The 20481-nt window shown below is 41.8% G+C and overlaps 1 protein-coding gene across 1 annotated transcript in view; it reads left to right on the plus strand.

Moving 5' to 3' along the window:
- Positions 1–20481, plus strand: part of ccdc88b (coiled-coil domain containing 88B) — a gene marked incomplete at its 5' end in the record, with an annotated part of 241720 nt that overhangs the window by 64110 nt on the left and 157129 nt on the right. The window contains 3 exons of the mRNA XM_084332063.1: positions 14863–14932; positions 15439–15497; positions 17349–17432. Coding sequence (XP_084188189.1) covers positions 14863–14932; positions 15439–15497; positions 17349–17432 — 213 coding nt within the window. The remainder of the gene's footprint in view (positions 1–14862; positions 14933–15438; positions 15498–17348; positions 17433–20481) is intronic.

The following is a 20481-nucleotide window of genomic DNA, read 5'->3' on the forward strand; positions in this document are numbered from 1 at the left end:
ATTCATTCATTCATTCATACTGCCCCAGCACTTCCTGTAGTGCATTTGCGCAGTTTTGAATGAACGTTACCGGCTCTCTGTTTACTTTTTATACGACGCATCGACACAAAAATTCTGCGTCGACGAATTTTCATGATCGACATCGTCGATTATGTCGACTAATCGTTGCAGCCTTACAAGATATGCAAATATACAGTACTGTTAAACAGAGATCCTAACAGTAAATATATACATACGAGGGGGAGGGAAATGTACATTAGCATTTCCGTAGGTGCTCTTTGAGAGCGTTTTTGAAGGTGGGTAGGGATTAAAAATGTTTACGGCTGTGGGTAGGGCGTTCCACATTGATGTGGCATAATTGTGAAACGTGTTTAGTCCCTTGTTTGAGCCGAATCTGGGTTGCACATGATTTGTGGAACTCCCTCTGGTGTTGTGGTTGTGGTATTCACTGACCTTTGGGAAGTACCTCGACCTGTACATGGGTACCTTAGTGGTGTAGTGTATCTTGTAGACCAGGCCCATTGCAAGTTGCTGTACTCTGTCCTCTACTCTAAGCCATCCAAGGTTGTCAAAATGGGCTGGGGTGAGGTGTGTTTTAGGAGTAAGGTCAAGCAGTAGTCTGACCAGTTTGTTTTGTGATGTTTGTAGTCTTGTTTTTAGTGCCTTTGAGGTGCTTTGGTACCATGAGGTGCAAGCATAGTCGGAGTACCCTTGAATGAGTGCTGCTGCTAGAGTCTTCAGGGTATTCTTGTTTACCAAAGAGGAGATTACATTACAAATATAAATATAGGCCTCCTCATCTCTTCTTCTCCTGCTCTCCTCTCCTCTCCTCTCCTCTCCTCTCCTCTCCTCTCCCTCTCCTCTCCTCTCCTCTCCTCTCTCCTCCCCTCTCCTCTCATCACCCCTCTCCTCTCCAACATAATAAAACTTATAATAAATTATAGAAATACAATACAAAATGCTAACAAAATATGTCTGAAGTAAACTCCCTTCTCCTCTCCTCTCCCTCTCCTCTCCCTCCCCTCTCCTCTCCTCTCCTCTCCTCTCCTCTCCTCTCCTCTCCTCTCCTCTCCTCTCCTCTCTCTCTCCTCTCCTCTCCTCTCCTTTCCTCTCCTCTTCTCTTCTCTCCTCTCCTCTCCTCTCCTCTCCTCTCCTCTCCTCTCCTCTCCTCTCCTCTCCTCTCCTCTCCTGTTTTCTTACTTGCAGCAGACGCTAGCTCCTGGTGAAAATGGCTAACGTGGTTCCTCAAATTCGTCGTATTACAAAGTATTAAATTTTTGGGTGACAAACTTTACACACGCATGTCTTGTCCAGTTCGTGCTTCCCAGTGACTTTATAGAATCCAAAATGTGCCCAACTGTCCGCCTTCAAAAAACTGGGTGCGTTTTTTATCACCTGCAGCCACTGGACACTACTGCTCTCCTCCGCCATATCTCCTGTAGTGTTGGCCTAGCATGTCACACCCACAATTCAATGCAACGTTGCATTTTCTTTTACGTTACAACTTCAATAGTCTCTCTCAATCTCTCTCTCTCTCTCTCTCTCTCTCTCTCTCTCTCTCTCTCTCTCTCTCTCTCTCTCTCTCTCTCTCTCTCTCTCTCTCTCTCTCTCTCTCTCTCTCTCTCTCTCTCTCTCTCTCTCTCTCTCTTTATTATAATTTTTTTAACACATCAACATTATTTAGTAGACTATAATAATCTATTATGTTCTGTCACTGCATCGATGCAGAATCATCCACGTCCATGTCGCGATGCATCTTAGAATCGAGACATTTTGATGTGCCATAGATTGGTAAAACAGCTGCAACTGATAATAACATTGTGAACCATGCCAGTGAGCCAGCATACACAATACACAATACGGAGGCTGTGGCACTGAAACAGAGAAATTAAATAGATCAAATATTAAGGTTATTAATTACAGCTGCTTTTATCCTAGACACTTCAAAATGTCTGCTGTGAAAATGGCCTCTACCACATAAACATTCTCTTTGATTGAATGGAGTACTTCAATCATAGATGGATACTTGAAATCCCGCTTATACCACAAGAAAATGTGCTTTTATATATACTTTCCTCTATATACTATATACTTTCTGTAGCCACTGTACTGATGATGAAAACCACCTTGAAGTTCAATGGTTGGCAGAGGTGCTCTGCTCTCATCATGCTTTGTTTGTACTTCAAAGAGCTGATGCTGAGTCTCCTCCCCACCGCATGTATATATTCCCTCCCCGCCGTATGTATATTTCTCTCCCACCCACCCACCCCCTCCTAATGTACAGTCCCCTCCCCATCATATGTATATACTCTGTCAGGATCTAGGGGTAACAGTACTGTATATTTGAATACCGTTTATGTCACAAATGTATCAGTACTAAATACCTATATGTCCCTATGCCATAAATGTCATGTATGTTGTGTATGTCATAAATGTCTATATGAATTGAAAATGGGGGACCCTGATGGAAACAAGACAAACGTCTTTCTCAGGTCTGCATCCCCTTAACAATTGTGTGTATTGAGCCGTACTGTATTGTACCCATTCTGCAATCTGTTAAATAAAGTTTTCATTCATTCATTCATTCATTCATTCATTCATTCATTCATTCATTCATTCATTCATTCATTCATTCATTCATTCATTCATGCTTAGTGGAAAGGGTTCCTGTTCCACACAGACTCAACAAACAACATGAACACTGAGCTGAACACTGAGTATTACTGTGAGCAAACAACATGAACACTGTGAGCTGAACACTGAGTATTACTGTGAAAAAACGACATGAACACTGAGCTGAACACTGAGTATTACTGTGATTAAACAACATAAACACTGAGCTGAACACTGAGTATTACTGTGAGCAAACAACATGAACACTGTGAGCTGAACACTGAGTATTACTGTGAGAAAACAACATGAACACTGTGAGCTGAACACTGAGTATTACTGTTAAACAACATGAACAATGGGCCTCATTCAACAATACTCTCTTATTATTTTTCTTATATTCTTGCTTACCTGTCTGTTAAGAGAACAATAAGAAAAGCCACCGCCACATTCATCAAGCCGTTCTTAAAGTCCAAATCTGTTCTTACCCAGGTTTTTTTAATGGTGAATCCCACTCATTCTAAACTGGATGCGCCTCGCGGGCTCATTATAATACGAGAGCCGTGGGTCTGCATTGTATATGAGCGGATCCGCCGGCCGTATTCAAGCGCTGGAGCGCTTTGCGATGGATCAAAATGAGATAGGAATCAAATGTATTGTCATCATACAGCACCTATAGCTATATAGTGGAATAGACTGTATTAATATAGTAGTAATATAATAGTAGTTGGCTAGTTGCACGCTTCTGGCCACCTCCCGCAGTGCGCTCATACACACGTACTGTATACAGTATGTGCAAAATGAATCGTTCCAGCAAAGTACTGTAGGCTTTGTCAATACTGAACGACTGTGTGTTGTCAAGAGCCAATCGCACAGGTTGCCTCATCTCATCTGGCTCTGCAAATAGATCTAGAGTCTGAATATCTCAGCATATATAGCCTGATGACTGACACATCTCTCTCAAATCCATTCTGAGAACGGAATGCAGTGCCCGCAACGCGGGTCTTGATTGATTGAAAATTGTATTAACAGATTGCAGAATGGGTACAATACAGTACAGCTCAATACACACAATTGTTAAGGGGATGCAGACCAGAGAAAGACTTTCGTCTTGTTTACATCAGGGTCCCCCATTTTCAATTCATCATATATGACATACATGACATACAGATAGACAGTACTGCTACATCTATACATTTATGACATACCAGATTTACAAATACAGTACTGTTTGTGATACAAAAAGAGTAAAAAAAAGTACATACATTTGACGAAGAAACTGTACATTGGCGGAGGTGTGGGAGGGGGGACTGTACATTGGAGGTGGTTGGGTGGGTGGGGTGGGGTGGGGTAACTGTACATTGGATTATCGACGAAACCTTACTTGGTCCAAGAAGAGGGTCTTGTGTATTACTGGGTTTAAGTCAGTTGTTTATTTATTTATGTTTTACTGTTGAATGAATGAATGAATGAAAACTTTATTTAACAGATTGCAGAATGGGTACAATACAGTACGGCTCAATACATACAATTGTTAAGGGGATGCAGACCTGAGAAAGACGTTTGTCTTGTTTCCATCAGGGTCCCCCATTTTCAATTCATATAGACATTTATGACATACACAACATACATGACATTTATGGCATAGGGACATATAGGTATTTAGTACTGATACATTTGTGACATAAACGGTATTCAAATATACAGTACTGTTACCCCTAGATCCTGACAGAGTATATATGATGGGGAGGGGACTGTACATTAGGAGGGGGTGGGTGGGTGGGAGAGAAATATTCATACGGCGGGGAGGGAATATATACATGCGGTGGGGAGGAGACTGTCTATTAGGAGGTGGTGGGGGTTTTGGGCATTTACGGTGGCCAGTTTCGAATTGCAGCCTCCCGTAGGTGCTCTTTAAGAGCGGTTTTGAATGTGGGTAGTGATTCACATTTCTTTACAGCTTTGGGTAGGGCGTTCCACATTGTTGTGGCATAATTGCGAAACGTGTTTAGTCCCTTGTTTGAGCCGAATCTGGGTTTTACATGATTTGTTGAGCTTCCTCTGGTGTAGTGGTTGTGGTATTCACTGACCTTTGGGAAGTATTTTGACATGTACATGGGTACCCCGGTCGTATAGTGTATCTTGTAGACCAGGTGTTTGTATACGTTTGCATACGAGGTGGTCCGCAAATGTTCTTGATAACAATCTAGTGGTCCGCAGAAAACAGAAGTTTGGGAACCACTGATATAGACGATCTCTAAATATGCGTTCTATGCTACGTATACAGTACTGCATATCTGTATGTCATGTCATAAATGTCATGATATATATCTGTATATCTGTATGTTGTGTACTATGTCATAAATGTCATTATGAAATGAAAATGGGGGACCCTGATGTAAACAAGACGAAAGTCTTTCTCTGGTCTGCATCCCCTTAACACTTTCAGTGCCGGGCCGTGTTTTCCTTTTTACCCCGTTGAATGCCACCATCCACGGCCAATGTTAACGTTAATATCGCCTATTCTATGTTTTAAATTATGGCTATGTGTCTAATCTGCCCGTCGCTTATCAAAGACTCATTTTCCAGTCAACATTGGCAAGGCAGATTGTATTTTTATCGCTTCATTTCCGTTTGATAGCATTTTGAAAATCACCCGTTTTCCAGGGAAAAACAACCCATGCCTATGATAATCGCCTTTTACTGGAATATTCCAGAACGTTGTCATTTGTCTGCCTATTTATGAATCGTTTTCAAATAAACGCTAGATGATCGATAGTATATGTGTGCGCACGCACGCTCGTGCTGTGCGCTGATAATCGCTGCACTTATTTCCTCATGGCTTTTATTTTTTTTTTATCCACTTTTTCTCCCATTTTCTATATTTTCTCCCATCCCAATTTCGTATCATCCAATTCAACCCTCCCCTGTCACGAACGCTGTTTCTTGCCTCCCACAAGCCGGCTGCAATGTGGACTAAGTCATACATAGCACAAGTCCCCTCTGGTACTTGAGGTAACAGCAGTCGCATCTTTTCACCTGCGCAGCTCGATCTCTCAGTGGCGAGGAGTAACGCGTGGGAGGCTCACGCTGCCCCCGACACTTCCTGATTCTACTGCGCAGGCGCACCAACCGACCTGTAGGAGTCGCTGTCCACAGCGCCCGATCCCCACCCATCAGTTTCCCACCCCCTAATACGGCCAATGTGTATTAGTACGGACGACCAGCTAAACTGAAAGCAAATGTGGAGCGCTGGGCTCGAACAGGCAAGCCCAGCGTCTCCAGATTTCGTGGCGAGCGCCTTGCCCACTACGCCACGTAGCCGCCCATTTCCTCATGGCTTTTACAGTCAAAACAGCCATATCACATATCACATAAACGCTTATATATCAGTGAAAACGAGTCTGATTATCCTAACACTGATAACATAGATTCCTTACCTGAGGTCAGATGGTATCCAAATGGTTTATTCCAATTTCCGATCGCCATTCGAAAAAATCGATAAATGTATTGATCCATCGTGTGTACAGTATAACACATGATCCGCGCGGCTCAGAGGCTCCAGAATGAACTCTGGTAGATCCCGGCTGCATCAGTGAGAAGTAAAATGTGGAGTCAGAAATCCGTTCTCCCATTCACTTTCATTGAGTCCATTCCAAAAGGGTGATTTACCATCTGGGAGACGATAGGGGGCGCTTTTTTCACATCTGAGCGCCGGCGGTCCCTGGATCTCCAACGGTAGGCTCGCGTGATGCAATATGATTTCAGATCGCTAATTAAAAAATAAATACCCGAGAATACTCTGGGCGTGGCATTCAACGGTCGGGTCGTAAACCCGAGAAAAGCAAGCCGTGAGTGGCACTCAAAGTGTTAACAATTGTGTGTATTGAGCCCTACTGTATTGTACCCATTCTGCAATCTGTTAATACAATCTTCAATCAATCAATGGCCTGGGCGGCCAGAGCATAACTGTTCTAACAGCAATATATAATCCATTTCAGATAGAACGCACGCAATAAGTTATAATAATAATAATTATTATTATTGAAAAGTTCTGTATTTTTAAAGTCGTATTTGGGGGCAATTAACCAATGGTATCCTTTTTTTATTTTTTTATTTTGGGTAAGAGTTTCTTATTTCGGTAAGAGTGCTCTCGACCACTCTTATAATTTGTTCTTGCCTGAGAAAAAAGCAACTATAAGAAAACGTTGCTGAATCCCAGGGCCCTCATTTATCAAACATTCTTAGAAAGTGTTCTATTTTCATACATAAGCACAGAATTTAGAATGTGTGTACGCACAGATGAAAACACCCCCCATGGGATGTGAAATAATGGACTGACCCGAGCGGAACTCTGAGAAACTTCACAGGAGATTGTTCACTGAGGCGCTGCCGAACCAAGAAGACACAACCCGTGTGTTATGGGATAAATAAAAGGCTGACTTGTACACGGTGATGTCAGATATCAACGGCTCCCTAAGACCATTGCTGCAATTCTGCCTGGACAGCTCAAAATACTAATAAAGACCGTTCGTTGACGACTGTTTGGCGTTGGTGGTGTGTCATTATAACCGTGCTGTAATATGAATGCCTTTATTAGTTGTGTTCGATTGGCTATAATATGATTTTTAGAGGCATCTATTTTGTTGTCAGTATTAGGTAGCCTATATGAATTATTTGATTTTTTTATTTGAAATCTTTATTTCGAACATGCAGTGAATACAAACAAACAATAACAAAAGCAAAACACAACTCAATCTACATGTTCGAAAAGGAGTAGGGAAGATACACTTATTTAATCCTACCCCTTTTCCAATACTCAAATGAGTGTACTATTTTAAAACATAAAAAAGAAAAAAAAAATATATATATATATATGCAAAACAAAAAACAAAAACTATATATGTAAAACATGAAAGAAATAAAATAAAAAATAAAATAAAAATGTAAACACCTGTGAATATCAAGTCCCTTCCTCATCCCTGTACCTTGTGAACATAATTTCCTTATACATCAGTTTGAATTGTCTCATGTTTGGACATTGCTTTAGCACCTCATTTAGACTGTTCCACAGTTTCACTCCACATATCGAGATGCAGTGTCTTCTCATGGTAGTGCGTACATTTAGCACTTTTAAATTGTGTTCTCCCCTCAGATTATAACCCCCCTCCCTATCAAAGAACAATTCTTGAATGTTTCTTGGAAGTGCATGACTTTTTGCTTTATACATTAATTGTGCCGTTTTAAATTCCACAAGATTATTTAACTTCAATGTCTTTGACTCCAAAAACAATATGTTAGTGTGATCACGATAACCTGCAATGTGAACTATCCTTATGGCCCTTTTTTGGAGTATAAAAAGTGGTTGTAGTGTAGACTTATAATTGTTTCCCCAGACTTCAGCACAGTAATTTAAATATGGTAAAACTAGTGAACAGTAGAGAATGTAGAGTGATTTTCTATCCAGAATGTGCTTTACTTTACTCATGACTGAAATGCTTCGTGAGAGTTTAGATTGGACATGTTTTATGTGAGGTTTTCAACAGATTTTATGGTCTATTATTACACCTAGAAATTTATTTTCATAAACTCTTTCAATAATCACATCATTTATTTTAACTTGTACCTGAGTATCCAATACAGTTTCCAAACAACATAATTTTAGTTTTGCTCAAGTTCAATGATAATTTGTTTCTATCAAACCATTCCTTCAATTTCTTCATTTCAGATGTGATGACCTCTAAAAGCTGCTGGACATTCTCACCAGAAAAAAAAAGATTAGTGTCATCCGCAAATAAAATACATTTAAATATATTGAATACTTTACATATCTCGTTAATGTACAAGATGAACAGTTTTGGACCCAATTACATATAGCAGCCATAGCCTACATTATGCAACAGTAACTTGCGCATATATAATAACACATGGCACAGCCCTGCGACGCCTGCATACAGTAAACTAACTTGATCATTAATCTAGCTGTTGTATCTTTACGCTTATGAAAACATTAAATAATATGTATAGGCTATAGGCTATAGGCCGTCGCTTTGCATTAATAGCCTATATTCTCAAATGGCATTTAATGGCTATCCGACTCCTCGTCACTATCCTCGCGGACGGACCAGTGTACCTTATATCATATTCCTATTCATATTCATATCATAGTTTACTCTATCAGCATACCCAGCATGTAATATTGTTATGGTTTGCAAATATGTTCTTTGTTAGAACTCAACTCGTTATTATTTTGCGCATAGAAGATTGCAGAAATACGGGAACATTTTGATTTATATTAAAAGGCTTTGACATTGTAAAACTAAATACGTGGAATTCTGTAAGCATAATACAAGTCATATCACCCACACGATATATGCTCTGTGTCCAGAGCATGTATGCTTTTCATTCATTTAAGACACATTTATTGCAAGGGTTTTGTAATACACATACACCCTCTGTTCTCATTGCAATGCGCTTTTTATTCTTTCTTATACAGTAGGAAGGGGGAAGAACACTATATCGTGGGTGTTCATATGACTTGTATTCTGCTTACAGCTTTGAAATTCCACTTGTTTCGTTTAACGTAAAGCCTTTTAAATATAATCAAAACGTTCCCGTGTTTCTTCGGTCTGTGCACAAAATAATAACGAGTTGAGTTACGCGGAGCGCAGTCAGTCAGTACACCCCGTATATTCCGATAACGCTATAAACCATGCTGCATTCATTCTGAGAGAAAGACCTATTATTCCAAATGCTATTTATAGGGTTTTGACCATAATTACACTACTGTTGCTATTTTACAATCAACTATAATGAATTACGGTTCATACAGAACACGCCAGTGTTGAAACTAATGCATAGAAGCTTATTTCCGTGTTGTAATAATATATTCTACCAACGGGCACCATCAACGCATGCTCCGAGCTGTGCGTAGATATACGCACAAAGTCAAGCACAAGTTCAAATTGATAAGTCCCACACTTTGCTTAGAAATGATCGTACGCAGGGGTTACGCACATATCTGTGCGTACGCAACGTTGATAAATGAGGGCCCAGGTAAGAACAAAGTAAGAGGAAATGCTAGTTAAGAACGAAATCTGTTCTTATATCGCTTCATGCATGAGGCCCAATGTGAGTTGAACACTCAGGGGTGAATTCACAAAGAATGGATTGTGCGGTGCTAATTGCACCCTTAACTGTGTGAGTTTAGCGCGCGGTATCTGCTCCGTTCCACGCTATTCACTAAAGGCCCGATTATACTAGAAACTGACATGTACGCGCATGTTGCTGCAGACACGGCTGCGCACGCGGCTCTGTTTATAGTACATTTTTGGTGTCTGTAAGAGTCAGAGTCGCGTGCTGATGTTATGACAGCTGTGCACATGCGCAGTCGGCGCGCATATCCATGGGGGTATCCTCGCGGTCACAAAATCTGGCAGGCACAGATTTACGTCACGCATACCAACGTGCACCCACCGACGCGGTAAGTATAATCGGGCCTTTAGGACATTGCACGGATGAGATACTAGCACAAACACGCCCATAGGTGTGCAGTTTGCTCCTGATTTCTCCAGCGCAATTCGCTCCAATAAGCTCTTAAAACCCTTGTGGCTCCCTAGAACTGGTAGCACTCATGAGGCTTAAGAGATGAAAGTATGGATCAAGTTGAAAGTCCTATAATTTTAACTGTTTACTATTTTAAAAAAAAAGAAATGTCCCACAATTAACATTAAAAGCCTAATCTCAAGATACCTGTAACAAATTACAAATATTTCCGAATTTTAACCACTTATATTCGTGTTTGTTTGATACTAAGTCCGTTTTTATTGAAAAAAAACTGAGAAACGGCCATATTCATCATATATCTATACATTTTTGACACCATATTACAGAGTGTGAAAACTGGACAAAATCCCTGTGAATAAGAATCTGCCATTATAAAAAAGAAAGGTTGACTATTTCGATCAGAAATAGCGGTCAGAAATAGCAGAGAGGCTAACGTTAGTAAGCACCGGTTTATTACTAATCTATTACTAAAAGGTATGTATAGTTTTATAGTGTATGTGTTACAAAGGATCAGATTAAACCGAATATATATATTTATTGATTGATATATATTGCATAATATTTGTATATCGTTTGATATCCCTTGTATATTCCTTGTACATATACACGGAATATCCCTTTAGCCTAGTACAGACCATAATATTTCATTCTCCTATTGGACAGCGGTCCACAGGCGCCAAGGCCATGCCTCCAAAGTCAGGTTCAAAGTCACCGCCGGGGATATGCCTGGACATGAACGGTATTGCGCAAGGATATGAGACAGGAATAAAGCTGGTACTAGTTTATTCATCTAAGCGTATAAATACGGCGCAGGTGAATACAGAAGCACTTAGACACTTAGTAACTAAAGTTGAAGCCTCACCCACGATACGACGTGCGGTGAAGTATGGCCTGTTTGGCCCCAAATAGAGCATTGAGACCGCGTGCGAATTAATAACTGAATTGTCACAGTTTAACGCTGTACCGTCGAGTGCGACCTATTCTATTAAGTCAGTAATAGTCTATTTGTGTATAGTGTATCGTGCGGCTAAAGTTCTACAGTGACCAGCATCACCAACGTTTCTTCGTATCAGCTAGAGTGCTTATCCAGGCTGGGCTGCTTATCATGGCGCTTTCACCCGAGGAGCCCTAGACGAGGACCGTGTGGACATGTACACTGGATTATCTACCCGACGACTGCATAGCCCTTTTCGGCTGGATTATATTTGCTTTTGGTCCTGTAATTAATGGAGCGGAGAATCGCCGACACCCACAAGTGTGTGGGATTTACCCTGTGAGGAGCCACGTCGAGTCTGCCCCTCAGAAGCCTGAGGCAGGCTAGCTTTCTTCCATGTGGAGCTATATGCTACGGAGAACAGCTGTATTCGTCTGTGGATCAAGATCTTATTGCACCGTCTCCTGTACTCGGAGTCTCCTTATCATCGTTGACCCAGACTCTACTACCGACAGATCCTCTACCCTTGCTGGCTTACAACCGGGGGGACCCTTCCAGTATCTCCCGCTATATTACTAGTGTACCATAGATATAATTCCCTAAGATTCAGGTTGTATGATTACCTCCTGCGTAATATGAGAATGGACATTCGTTATTGATTTGCCTACGCACATTCCTTTGCCTTATAAGCGCATTCAAAGTGAAGTAAAGTAAAGTATATTATGTACCTTTTTCTGCAATAAATACTTAAATACAACTTTGTGTAGAACCGATTCATTGTGGGGAAGTGTTCATCATTAGATACCTGTGTACTGTATGGCCAATAGGAATGTACATAAAGACGGTAGTGGTTTAATGATACCATACTTATCAATACAGTCAGGGAATTGTACCCCTCAGTTACAGTATGCCTGGTGTAATTATTCTGATTATTTATCGATATATGATGTGAAAATTAGGGAGGAGATGATATATATTTTTTTTAGACTATTGCGTTTTTATTGCGTTTTTATTGTGTTTTTATTAACATGGAAGTAGATGGGATGAAACTGGACGCCAGGGTATCTCGTGTACCCCTATATTACTAACTTTTTTTTTAGACCGTTTCAAATCATAATCTTTTGACATAATGAAAATATATGTAAAATGAAGATATGGTAAAAATGTCATGAAATTATAATAAACACAGACACCGCTGTGCTCACACACACACACAAGAAAGACAGAATCGGTACCAGGGAGCCACAAGGGTTAAATCCAATGCACACTGCGAGTGATATTTGCTATCTATCTATCTATGTTATTGCTTCCATTGTTATGAATGAGAGAACCCACATAGCAGGAGATTTTCGAGGACAATCGTGCAGCAAGTTCAGGAAATAACATGACTTCTACTGGTGTATCATTTGTAATATAAATGTATTTATCAATACATTCATTGATCAATAACCTACGTATTATTACCATGCTATTTATGTTAGTTATTAATTAACTAAGTTAGTTCGTCATTTATATGTGCTGCTTAATATAGCCTACATAAACAAATGTGTCTATTTATCGATACTCCCATCAATCGACAATCATGACGTTGCATTACTGCTGATCAGCACGCCTTTCAGGTTAACTGGTGAAAAATAAAGTTGAATTGGTAACGTTAGCAAGCTATAATCTCCAGACATGTTTTGGCCATTCAAGACCGTTTTCAAATGTCCAATCTAACTAATTTTGTTACGACCCTGGCTCATGGGTACGCAACCTATGTGTAATCAACACCAAAACCCTGTGCTCTAACTCAAAAATGCTACTAAACCAAGGAACTACTAATATAACTATAAGCTAATGTACTGGTAACCCAACGGACAAGGACTGTAAGAACCTGACAGCTCTTTCACTAGGCACAGACCGTGCATGTGTGTTTCTGGGTCTGCCTTTGAAGCTCCCCAGCAGGTAACCAATCAGCACTAATTGGCTAATTGGCAGCCCTCACCTGCCTGCCCTGGTGACACAGGAGTGACCAGGCCTCTAGTACATAACAGCTCATAAAATTCTTAAAATGTTAAATGTGATTATAATAGACGACTGTTAATGTATAGCGACGTGCACAGGGGCGACTGCCTGCAGACAGGCCGTCAGAATGTTAATTTGGGATAAATAAATAATAATGGGTTTCTTTATTTATTTTCTCAATTCTCCACTTGAAATAATTAATCAAAATGTCCAATCTAACACATTTTGTTAATAGCATACTGCTGAATAACATGGGCAAATAAATGATAAATTATTTTGTGCAGACCTTGCATGGTGCAGAATCACCGCAAATCCGCCCCTCAATTAATATCGCCGGAGGGAGGCATAATCCCACGGGACAATGCATTGGGAACTTGTATCCCACGACGAGACCTACCTCGTGAATATTATTGCGTGGATCGGAATACGGGCGCGCGAGTGGGAGCTTGCGCAAAATCACGTCACGTGCGGCACTTTGCTCTCGTCTGCCGGCTCACACAAGATTACAATACACTGGTGAACATCATGCAATGCCAGTCTTCCCACTAACAAAGAAACCAGATGTTGTCAGTGGCAACATGGCAGTGCAAAGTTGAATACAATATTTAAATAATAAATAAGATTGCATGGGATCTCTGGGTGGCTGGCTCAATAGCATCCTTGATTTCATCGAGTATAGATCAAGAATTGCTTGGGGTGGCAACCTGTGTCTCCGGTTGATTTCGGTCTCGCCTAAATCAAAAAGTGATATTCTCATTAGAAATATTCTTTCAAGAGCACGCCTGGCATTACATGCCTTCGCCTGGCAACGATTACTGCTGCCATGATCACCCGAGATGCTGGCAATGACGCCCCTTTATAGATGCGCTTAGTTACCACCAGATCTCTGAAGACGTTAAGAACGTCCCTTTAAGCGGCTGGGTGGCGCAGCGGACATTGCGCTCGTCACCAACGCAAGAGACACCGGGTTCGAATCCGGCTGTCGGCATTGCCTCCGGCTTGGGCCGGCCGTCATACTAACTCAATTGGCAGAGTTAGCGGGTGGGAAGTCGAAGGGTGGTAGTCTGGTCGTTGTGAACAGCGACTCCTACAGGTCGGTTGGGGCGCCTGCACAGCAAAGTCAGGAAAAATGGCAGGGGCAGTGTGAGCCTCCTACACGTTACTCCTCGCCAAATGAGAGTCCGCGCTGGCAGGTGAAAAGATGTGACAGGTTGCCTCCACATGTATCGGAGGGGACATGTGATGCAAGGCTTCTATCCTCCCTACAACCGGCCAGTGGGGGGCATATGCGAGCAACGATCAGGACAGGGGAGGGAGAATTGGCACGAGAGGTAAATTGGGATGGGGAGAAAAATCACAGAAAAAAGGAGGAGAAAAAGTAGATAAAAAAAGAACGTCCCTTTAACTGCACGGTGCAATTTGTGCCGGCCGTTGTGAATTGGGAGTGTTTTTGGACGAGGCTCATTTGCATAGAAATGTTCCGCCCATATTACGTCATTCAAATACGCGCAAATAGCACCGGACGCAATGCTGATGGAACGCAGTTACCACCTTATTTCACCCGTTGCGCCTCTTCTGTGAATAGCAAACTGTGTTTCAGAGCTATTTGTGCCGGCATAGCGTCAGAAAAAGCCATGCAATCCTTTTGTGAATTCGTCCCTCAGTCCTACTGTGAGCAAACAATATGAACAATGTGAGCTGAATACTCAAGCTGTTATTCTTTACATCCATTGTTGTCTCTTCAGGAAGACCTGCAGCAGTTGATTTTAATGCCTCTTCCGAATATTGCTATTCTGGGACAGGACCCCCTGACAGGTACACAGTACAACACGACACAATGATATTACACAGTACAACACGACACAATGATATTACACAGGACAACATGACACAATGATATTACACAGTACAACATGACACAATGATATTACACAGTACAACATGACACTATGATGTGTCATTTAGTCATTTAGCTGATGCTTTTATCCAAAGCGACTTACAAGTTCTGTACAAGTCAGCAGGAAGGGTACAACTCTGGCAGCTAAGAGTAAGTAACATTGTTCGTCAAACAGTGTCGAACTTGAGTGCTACATTCTGAGTGCATAGACATAGTAGCATAGTAGTGAGGCACAGTAGATTACAGTGCAACATGGCCCTATGATATTATGAGTGTCAAATCTCTCAGAAGAATTGGGCTTTAAGGTGCAGCTGCCAAGTGAGTTTTATACTGTGTGAAAACGAAGGCATGATGATGATGATGATGATGATGATGATGATGATGATGATGATGATGATGATGATGATGATGTCTTCATCCTCAGAGGCAGCTGTAGAGGAACTCAGGAGACTGCTGCTGCTGCTGCTAGGATGTGCGGTGCAGGTGACTCCACACACACGCACACACACACACACACACACACACACACACACACACACACACACACACACACACACACACACACCCAAGGTACCCATGTACATGTCAAAATACTTCCCAAAGGTCAGTGAATACCACGATCACAACACCAGAGGGAGTTCCACTAATCATGTTAAACCCATATTCGGCTCAAACAAGGGACTAAACACGTTTCGCAATTATGCCACATCAATGTGGAACGCCCTACCCAAAGCTGTAAAGGAATGTGAATCACTACCCACTTTCAAAAACACTCTCAAAGAACACCTACGGGAGACTGCAATTCGAAACTGGCCCATGTAAATGTCCTAACCCAACCCCCTCCAATGTACAGTAAATGACCAAGTATGGTTGTCAATATTCCAATGTACAGTTTTGCTTGTACAGTTGTACAGTGTTCCCCCCCCCACCCCTCCTGCCCAACCTCCCCAATGTACAGTTTTTACGTCAAATGTATATACTATTTTCTGGACTCTTTTTGTATCACAAACAGTACTGTATTAGCAAATCTGGTATGTCATAAATGTATAGATGTAGCAGTACTGTCTATCTGTATGTCATGTATGTCATATATGTCCTGATGAATTGAAAATGGGGGACCCTGATGTAAACAAGACGAAAGTCTTTCTCTGTTCTGCATCCCCTTAACAATTGTGTGTATTGAGCTGTACTGTATTGTACCCATTCTGCAATCTGTTAATAAAGTTTTCAATCAATCAATCAATCAATCACACACACACACACACACACACACACACACACACACACACACACACACACACACACACACACACACACACACACACACACACACACACACCAACACACACAGGTGGATGAAATCTTTTCGTACAGCTCCCTTGATATCCCTTAATATCTCTTATTACTCGGGATAATATACCACAAAACTTAAGGTTATTGGCATATATTGGAGCACAGTTAGTTTGTCTCCCCTATTTTTAGCATTGAGCAACAATCAGATTTGATTTATTTTTTTTAAATGGCGGCACTCTGGCAAAAATAAGAAAGCTACTGTACATACAGTCGATTTCATTATCTGTTCTTAAGCATGCCTGGTGATACTAAATCTAAATTGAACTCAGGCATTTGAAAGATAAGATTTGGCACAATCCATAAATGTGCGAATTGGCTATAATAAGGTCATTTATAAGCCTGCTATTCTATATTCTATAATAATATTTCAAATAGCATTGGTCCGGATGGGAGAATTCAGTACTGTATCTGCAAAACCTTCTGTTTAATCATCTTCCCTTTATTCATTTCCTTAGATTTTTTGTACACATGATCTCAAGAAGGTACTGCTCAGTGAGCTCAGTGGCAGTTTTTCATGTCTGGTCATCTTTAGCATGGTGTTATTCACTGTCAAAGATGCAAAGAAAAATCATAATTCATATTCTCCTTTGTTTCATCACAATTTAAGCAAGCCTAGTAATAGACATATTTCTGACACTGGGAATACATTCACTGAGGTCCATAGATGTCCCTAGATACCAAGAACATGCGAATGGCCTTGTAGAAGTGGAGCAATATTCCAATTACTTAGGTATGTATTTTAGGCGGATTTTCAGAAAATAGGGCTCCGGGCTTAAGAGGTTAAAGGTACAATAAGTAGAAATATCCAGGAAAACTGTATAGACTCATACAAACATAATCCCTCTCAATCATCACTTAAGACCCACTACTGCCTACTATTGTTTATCTGCCTGGATTTAAAAAAAATTATTTGACCTCTCAGATCAAATAGTGGAATGGTTTATGTTCTGCTGACTGCTCCCCGTTGGCTGTGTTTTCCAGTGCGAGAGGAAGGAGAGGTTCATCCAGCAGATCCAGTCATTGGAAATTGAGACTCAGGCAACCATCGCCAGCTGCATACAGGAGGTAGAGAACCTTCACCTAAATCTACAGCTACTATATGGTTCTAGATGGATTCTTCCTGTTTGTTTGTAGCAGATTGATTCTGCTCTATTCATGGTTTCTGCATATATCCTACACAGAACTTGAATGGATAGAATTGAAGAGCCTTTCCAAGGTTACCATTTTGCTCCAATTACACTCTGAGTGCACCTCTGACAAGTCCAAGATCGCCAATAAAGGGGTTATAGCATGCGGGTTAAGTGATCATTATATGATATTCTGTACCCGCAAAAAGCTAAAACAAAAGGCTGGCTGTCACAAAACAGTCACATCTAGAGACCTCAAAACCTACTCTAGCGAGGCCTTTAACCTTGAACTGGAGAGTCTGGACTGGTCAGATGAGCTCAATGGTACACTGGTTGAAGAAACATGGCTTGGCTTCAAAACCAAATTTTCAACGATACTAAACAACATGGCCCCCCTAAGAACCACCAGGGTAAAAAATAGCGCTGAGCCGTGGATGCACACTGAAATACTGACCGTAATGAAAACCAGAGACAAAAAATTCTCTGAGTTTCGTAAAAGTCAGACAAAGCTTACCATAAGCACGAGCAGTGAACTCCAAGCCCACGTGACTGAACTCAAACTGGAAATAAACAGACTAAGAAATGACGTAAACTCCATGATCAAAACAGCAAAAAAATAATTCATCAATGACAAAACCGAGGAAAACAAAAACAAACCACGTGAACTTTGGAAATTACTCAATAACCAACTAGGCTGCAGTAAAAAACTTAAAACCAGATTCTCAAACATAAAGACGGACAACACGCTCATCACAGACAAGCTGGATGTAGCCAATTACTTAAATAGTTTCTTCACAAACATAGCCACAACACTGGTAAACAAACTACCCTCCCACTCAGGGCATTATGGGGTAGAACACATAGTAGCATACTTGTTCTGAAGGGCCAGATTAACATTGAGAATCTACGTTTTATTGTTTTATATAACTTGTATATTATTTATATATATAAGCTATATCCCTTTAAGCCTCCGTTTGAATCATAGCATTATTCGCTTTCCTCATTGGATAATGCCCTTGACGTTGGCGGCGCCAAGGACCGCGCCCCTGAGACAGGTTCAAAGGCGAGTCTGGACAAGTTGGGACATGCCTGGTGCCAGCGCATTGATTCCAGACAAGAGCTGAGGCTGGGCACTAGAAAGCCCTCTAAGTATATATATCGTGGAAGGCGCGAACAGTAGTGAGTTCGTCTAAGTAGCAGTTGTATGAAGTAACGTGAAGTTCGTCCGGAGTAATGCAACAGCAGTAGCTGCACCTAGCGTATAGCAGAGTCAAGTTCGACCTAACTTAATGTGAAGTAAAGAGTCGTCATTTAGTGCGAATCGTATTACAGCAGTTCGTTCGGTGTGCAGCATTAACAAGCAGTTCGTTCGTTTAGTAACTAGCGTGAACCTTAGCAAGTGTGTGTGGACTTAAAGTAATTAGTGCCAGCACACGAGGAGGGCCTAGTAGCAGAACTATTGGACATGTGCACATTGGAACCTACCGCGGCGATATTGTAGAACCATTATTGGTTGGATTATAGTGATTGTGGAACGTAGTACCGTGGAGAAGAGCATCGTTAATACCCACTGTCGTTTGGATTTAACTACCTTGAAGATCTTACCTCGGGCTAGCTTCGAGGACGAAGCTGGCTGGCTATCATCATTGCTATCGAGCATTGGATTACAGCTATTACCTTGCTACTGAGCACTTGGATTATAAAGACCGGATCCGTATGAGAACCCCTTTTCTTCAAGTGAACAGCCTGAGTATCCGTACCTTCTTCCTTCCTCTGGAGCTTACAACTCTGGGAGGATATCACCTGTCTCCAGCGGTACCCTCGTTTGCCCCCCTATATTGCCATCCCACGCCAGGCGGCGTTTGGTCTAGTATACCTAGCTTAGGAATTATTCATTCCCACTGACTTTGCTACTCGCTGACTTTCTCATATTATTCGCCATAAAAGAGCGACCAAGTCATTCCCATTTGTATATTGGCTGCATAATAATAAATACTGTAAATGATATCTCCTTGTCACCGTGCCGTCTATTCTGAGTGTCTGCCATATTTAACTGTACTGTCTGGCAAGTAATAATAATAATATGTAGTAGTGGTTTAATCTATCACAATCTTTAATACAGTCAGGGTTTTGTAACCCCTCAGTTACAATTGGTCCTTCGAGCCGGAGGGTATCAGTAATCTTAATCATATTAATAGTAATATGGCCAGCGGCGGACACTCTCCAAACGGCTCTCCCAAACTATCGCGCCCTAGGCGCCAACGTCAGCCCCCTCCACAATTGGAGGACTACGCTTTCGTTTTACCTCCTAGCTTATCTAAAAAGACGTTAAGCACGGATAAAACTAATAGTTTAAGCATGCCCAATCCTATCGACTTGTCGGCCCCACTAGTAGAGACCCCAGTGGGTTCAAACGAAACTGACTTAGCTCACGGGGGGGAACAAGCGGGACATGACGTGACTATGCCCAAAGACCACAGCGCCTACCGAGATGGACCTCGGAGCGCCAGAGGATAAAGACAGCGCCACCGAGATGGACCTCGGAGCGCCAGAGGATAAAGACAGCGCCACCGAGATGGACCTCGGAACGCAAGAGGATAAAGAGCGCGCACCCGAGATAGACCTCGGCGCACACCAAAGAGAAGAGTACCGCGTCTCAGAGATGGACCTCGGAGCGCGGGAGAAGATAAGAAGCAGCGCCCTCGAGATGGACCTCGGAGCGCGTAAAGAGAACAGGTCAACGCCAAGTCCTGTCAACTCCAGATCACCCTCATCAGCGTCATCCCCAAGCGAGGCCGACCAGAGACTAGCGCAAGCCCTGATCGCCACGCTGACAGCTTCAACCAAAAGAGACCGCATCCAGGGTGAGCGCGAACGTCTCCAAGCGCAACAACAGAGTGAGCGCGAACATTCTGCAGTGGAAAGAGAACGTCTCCAAGCGCAACAACAGAGCGATCGCGAACACATCCGACTGGAAGAGAGTCGCC

This window comes from Notolepis coatsorum (assembly GCF_963971535.1).
Source record: "Notolepis coatsorum genome assembly, chromosome: 16".
Classification (NCBI taxonomy): Eukaryota; Metazoa; Chordata; class Actinopteri; order Aulopiformes; family Paralepididae; genus Notolepis; species Notolepis coatsorum.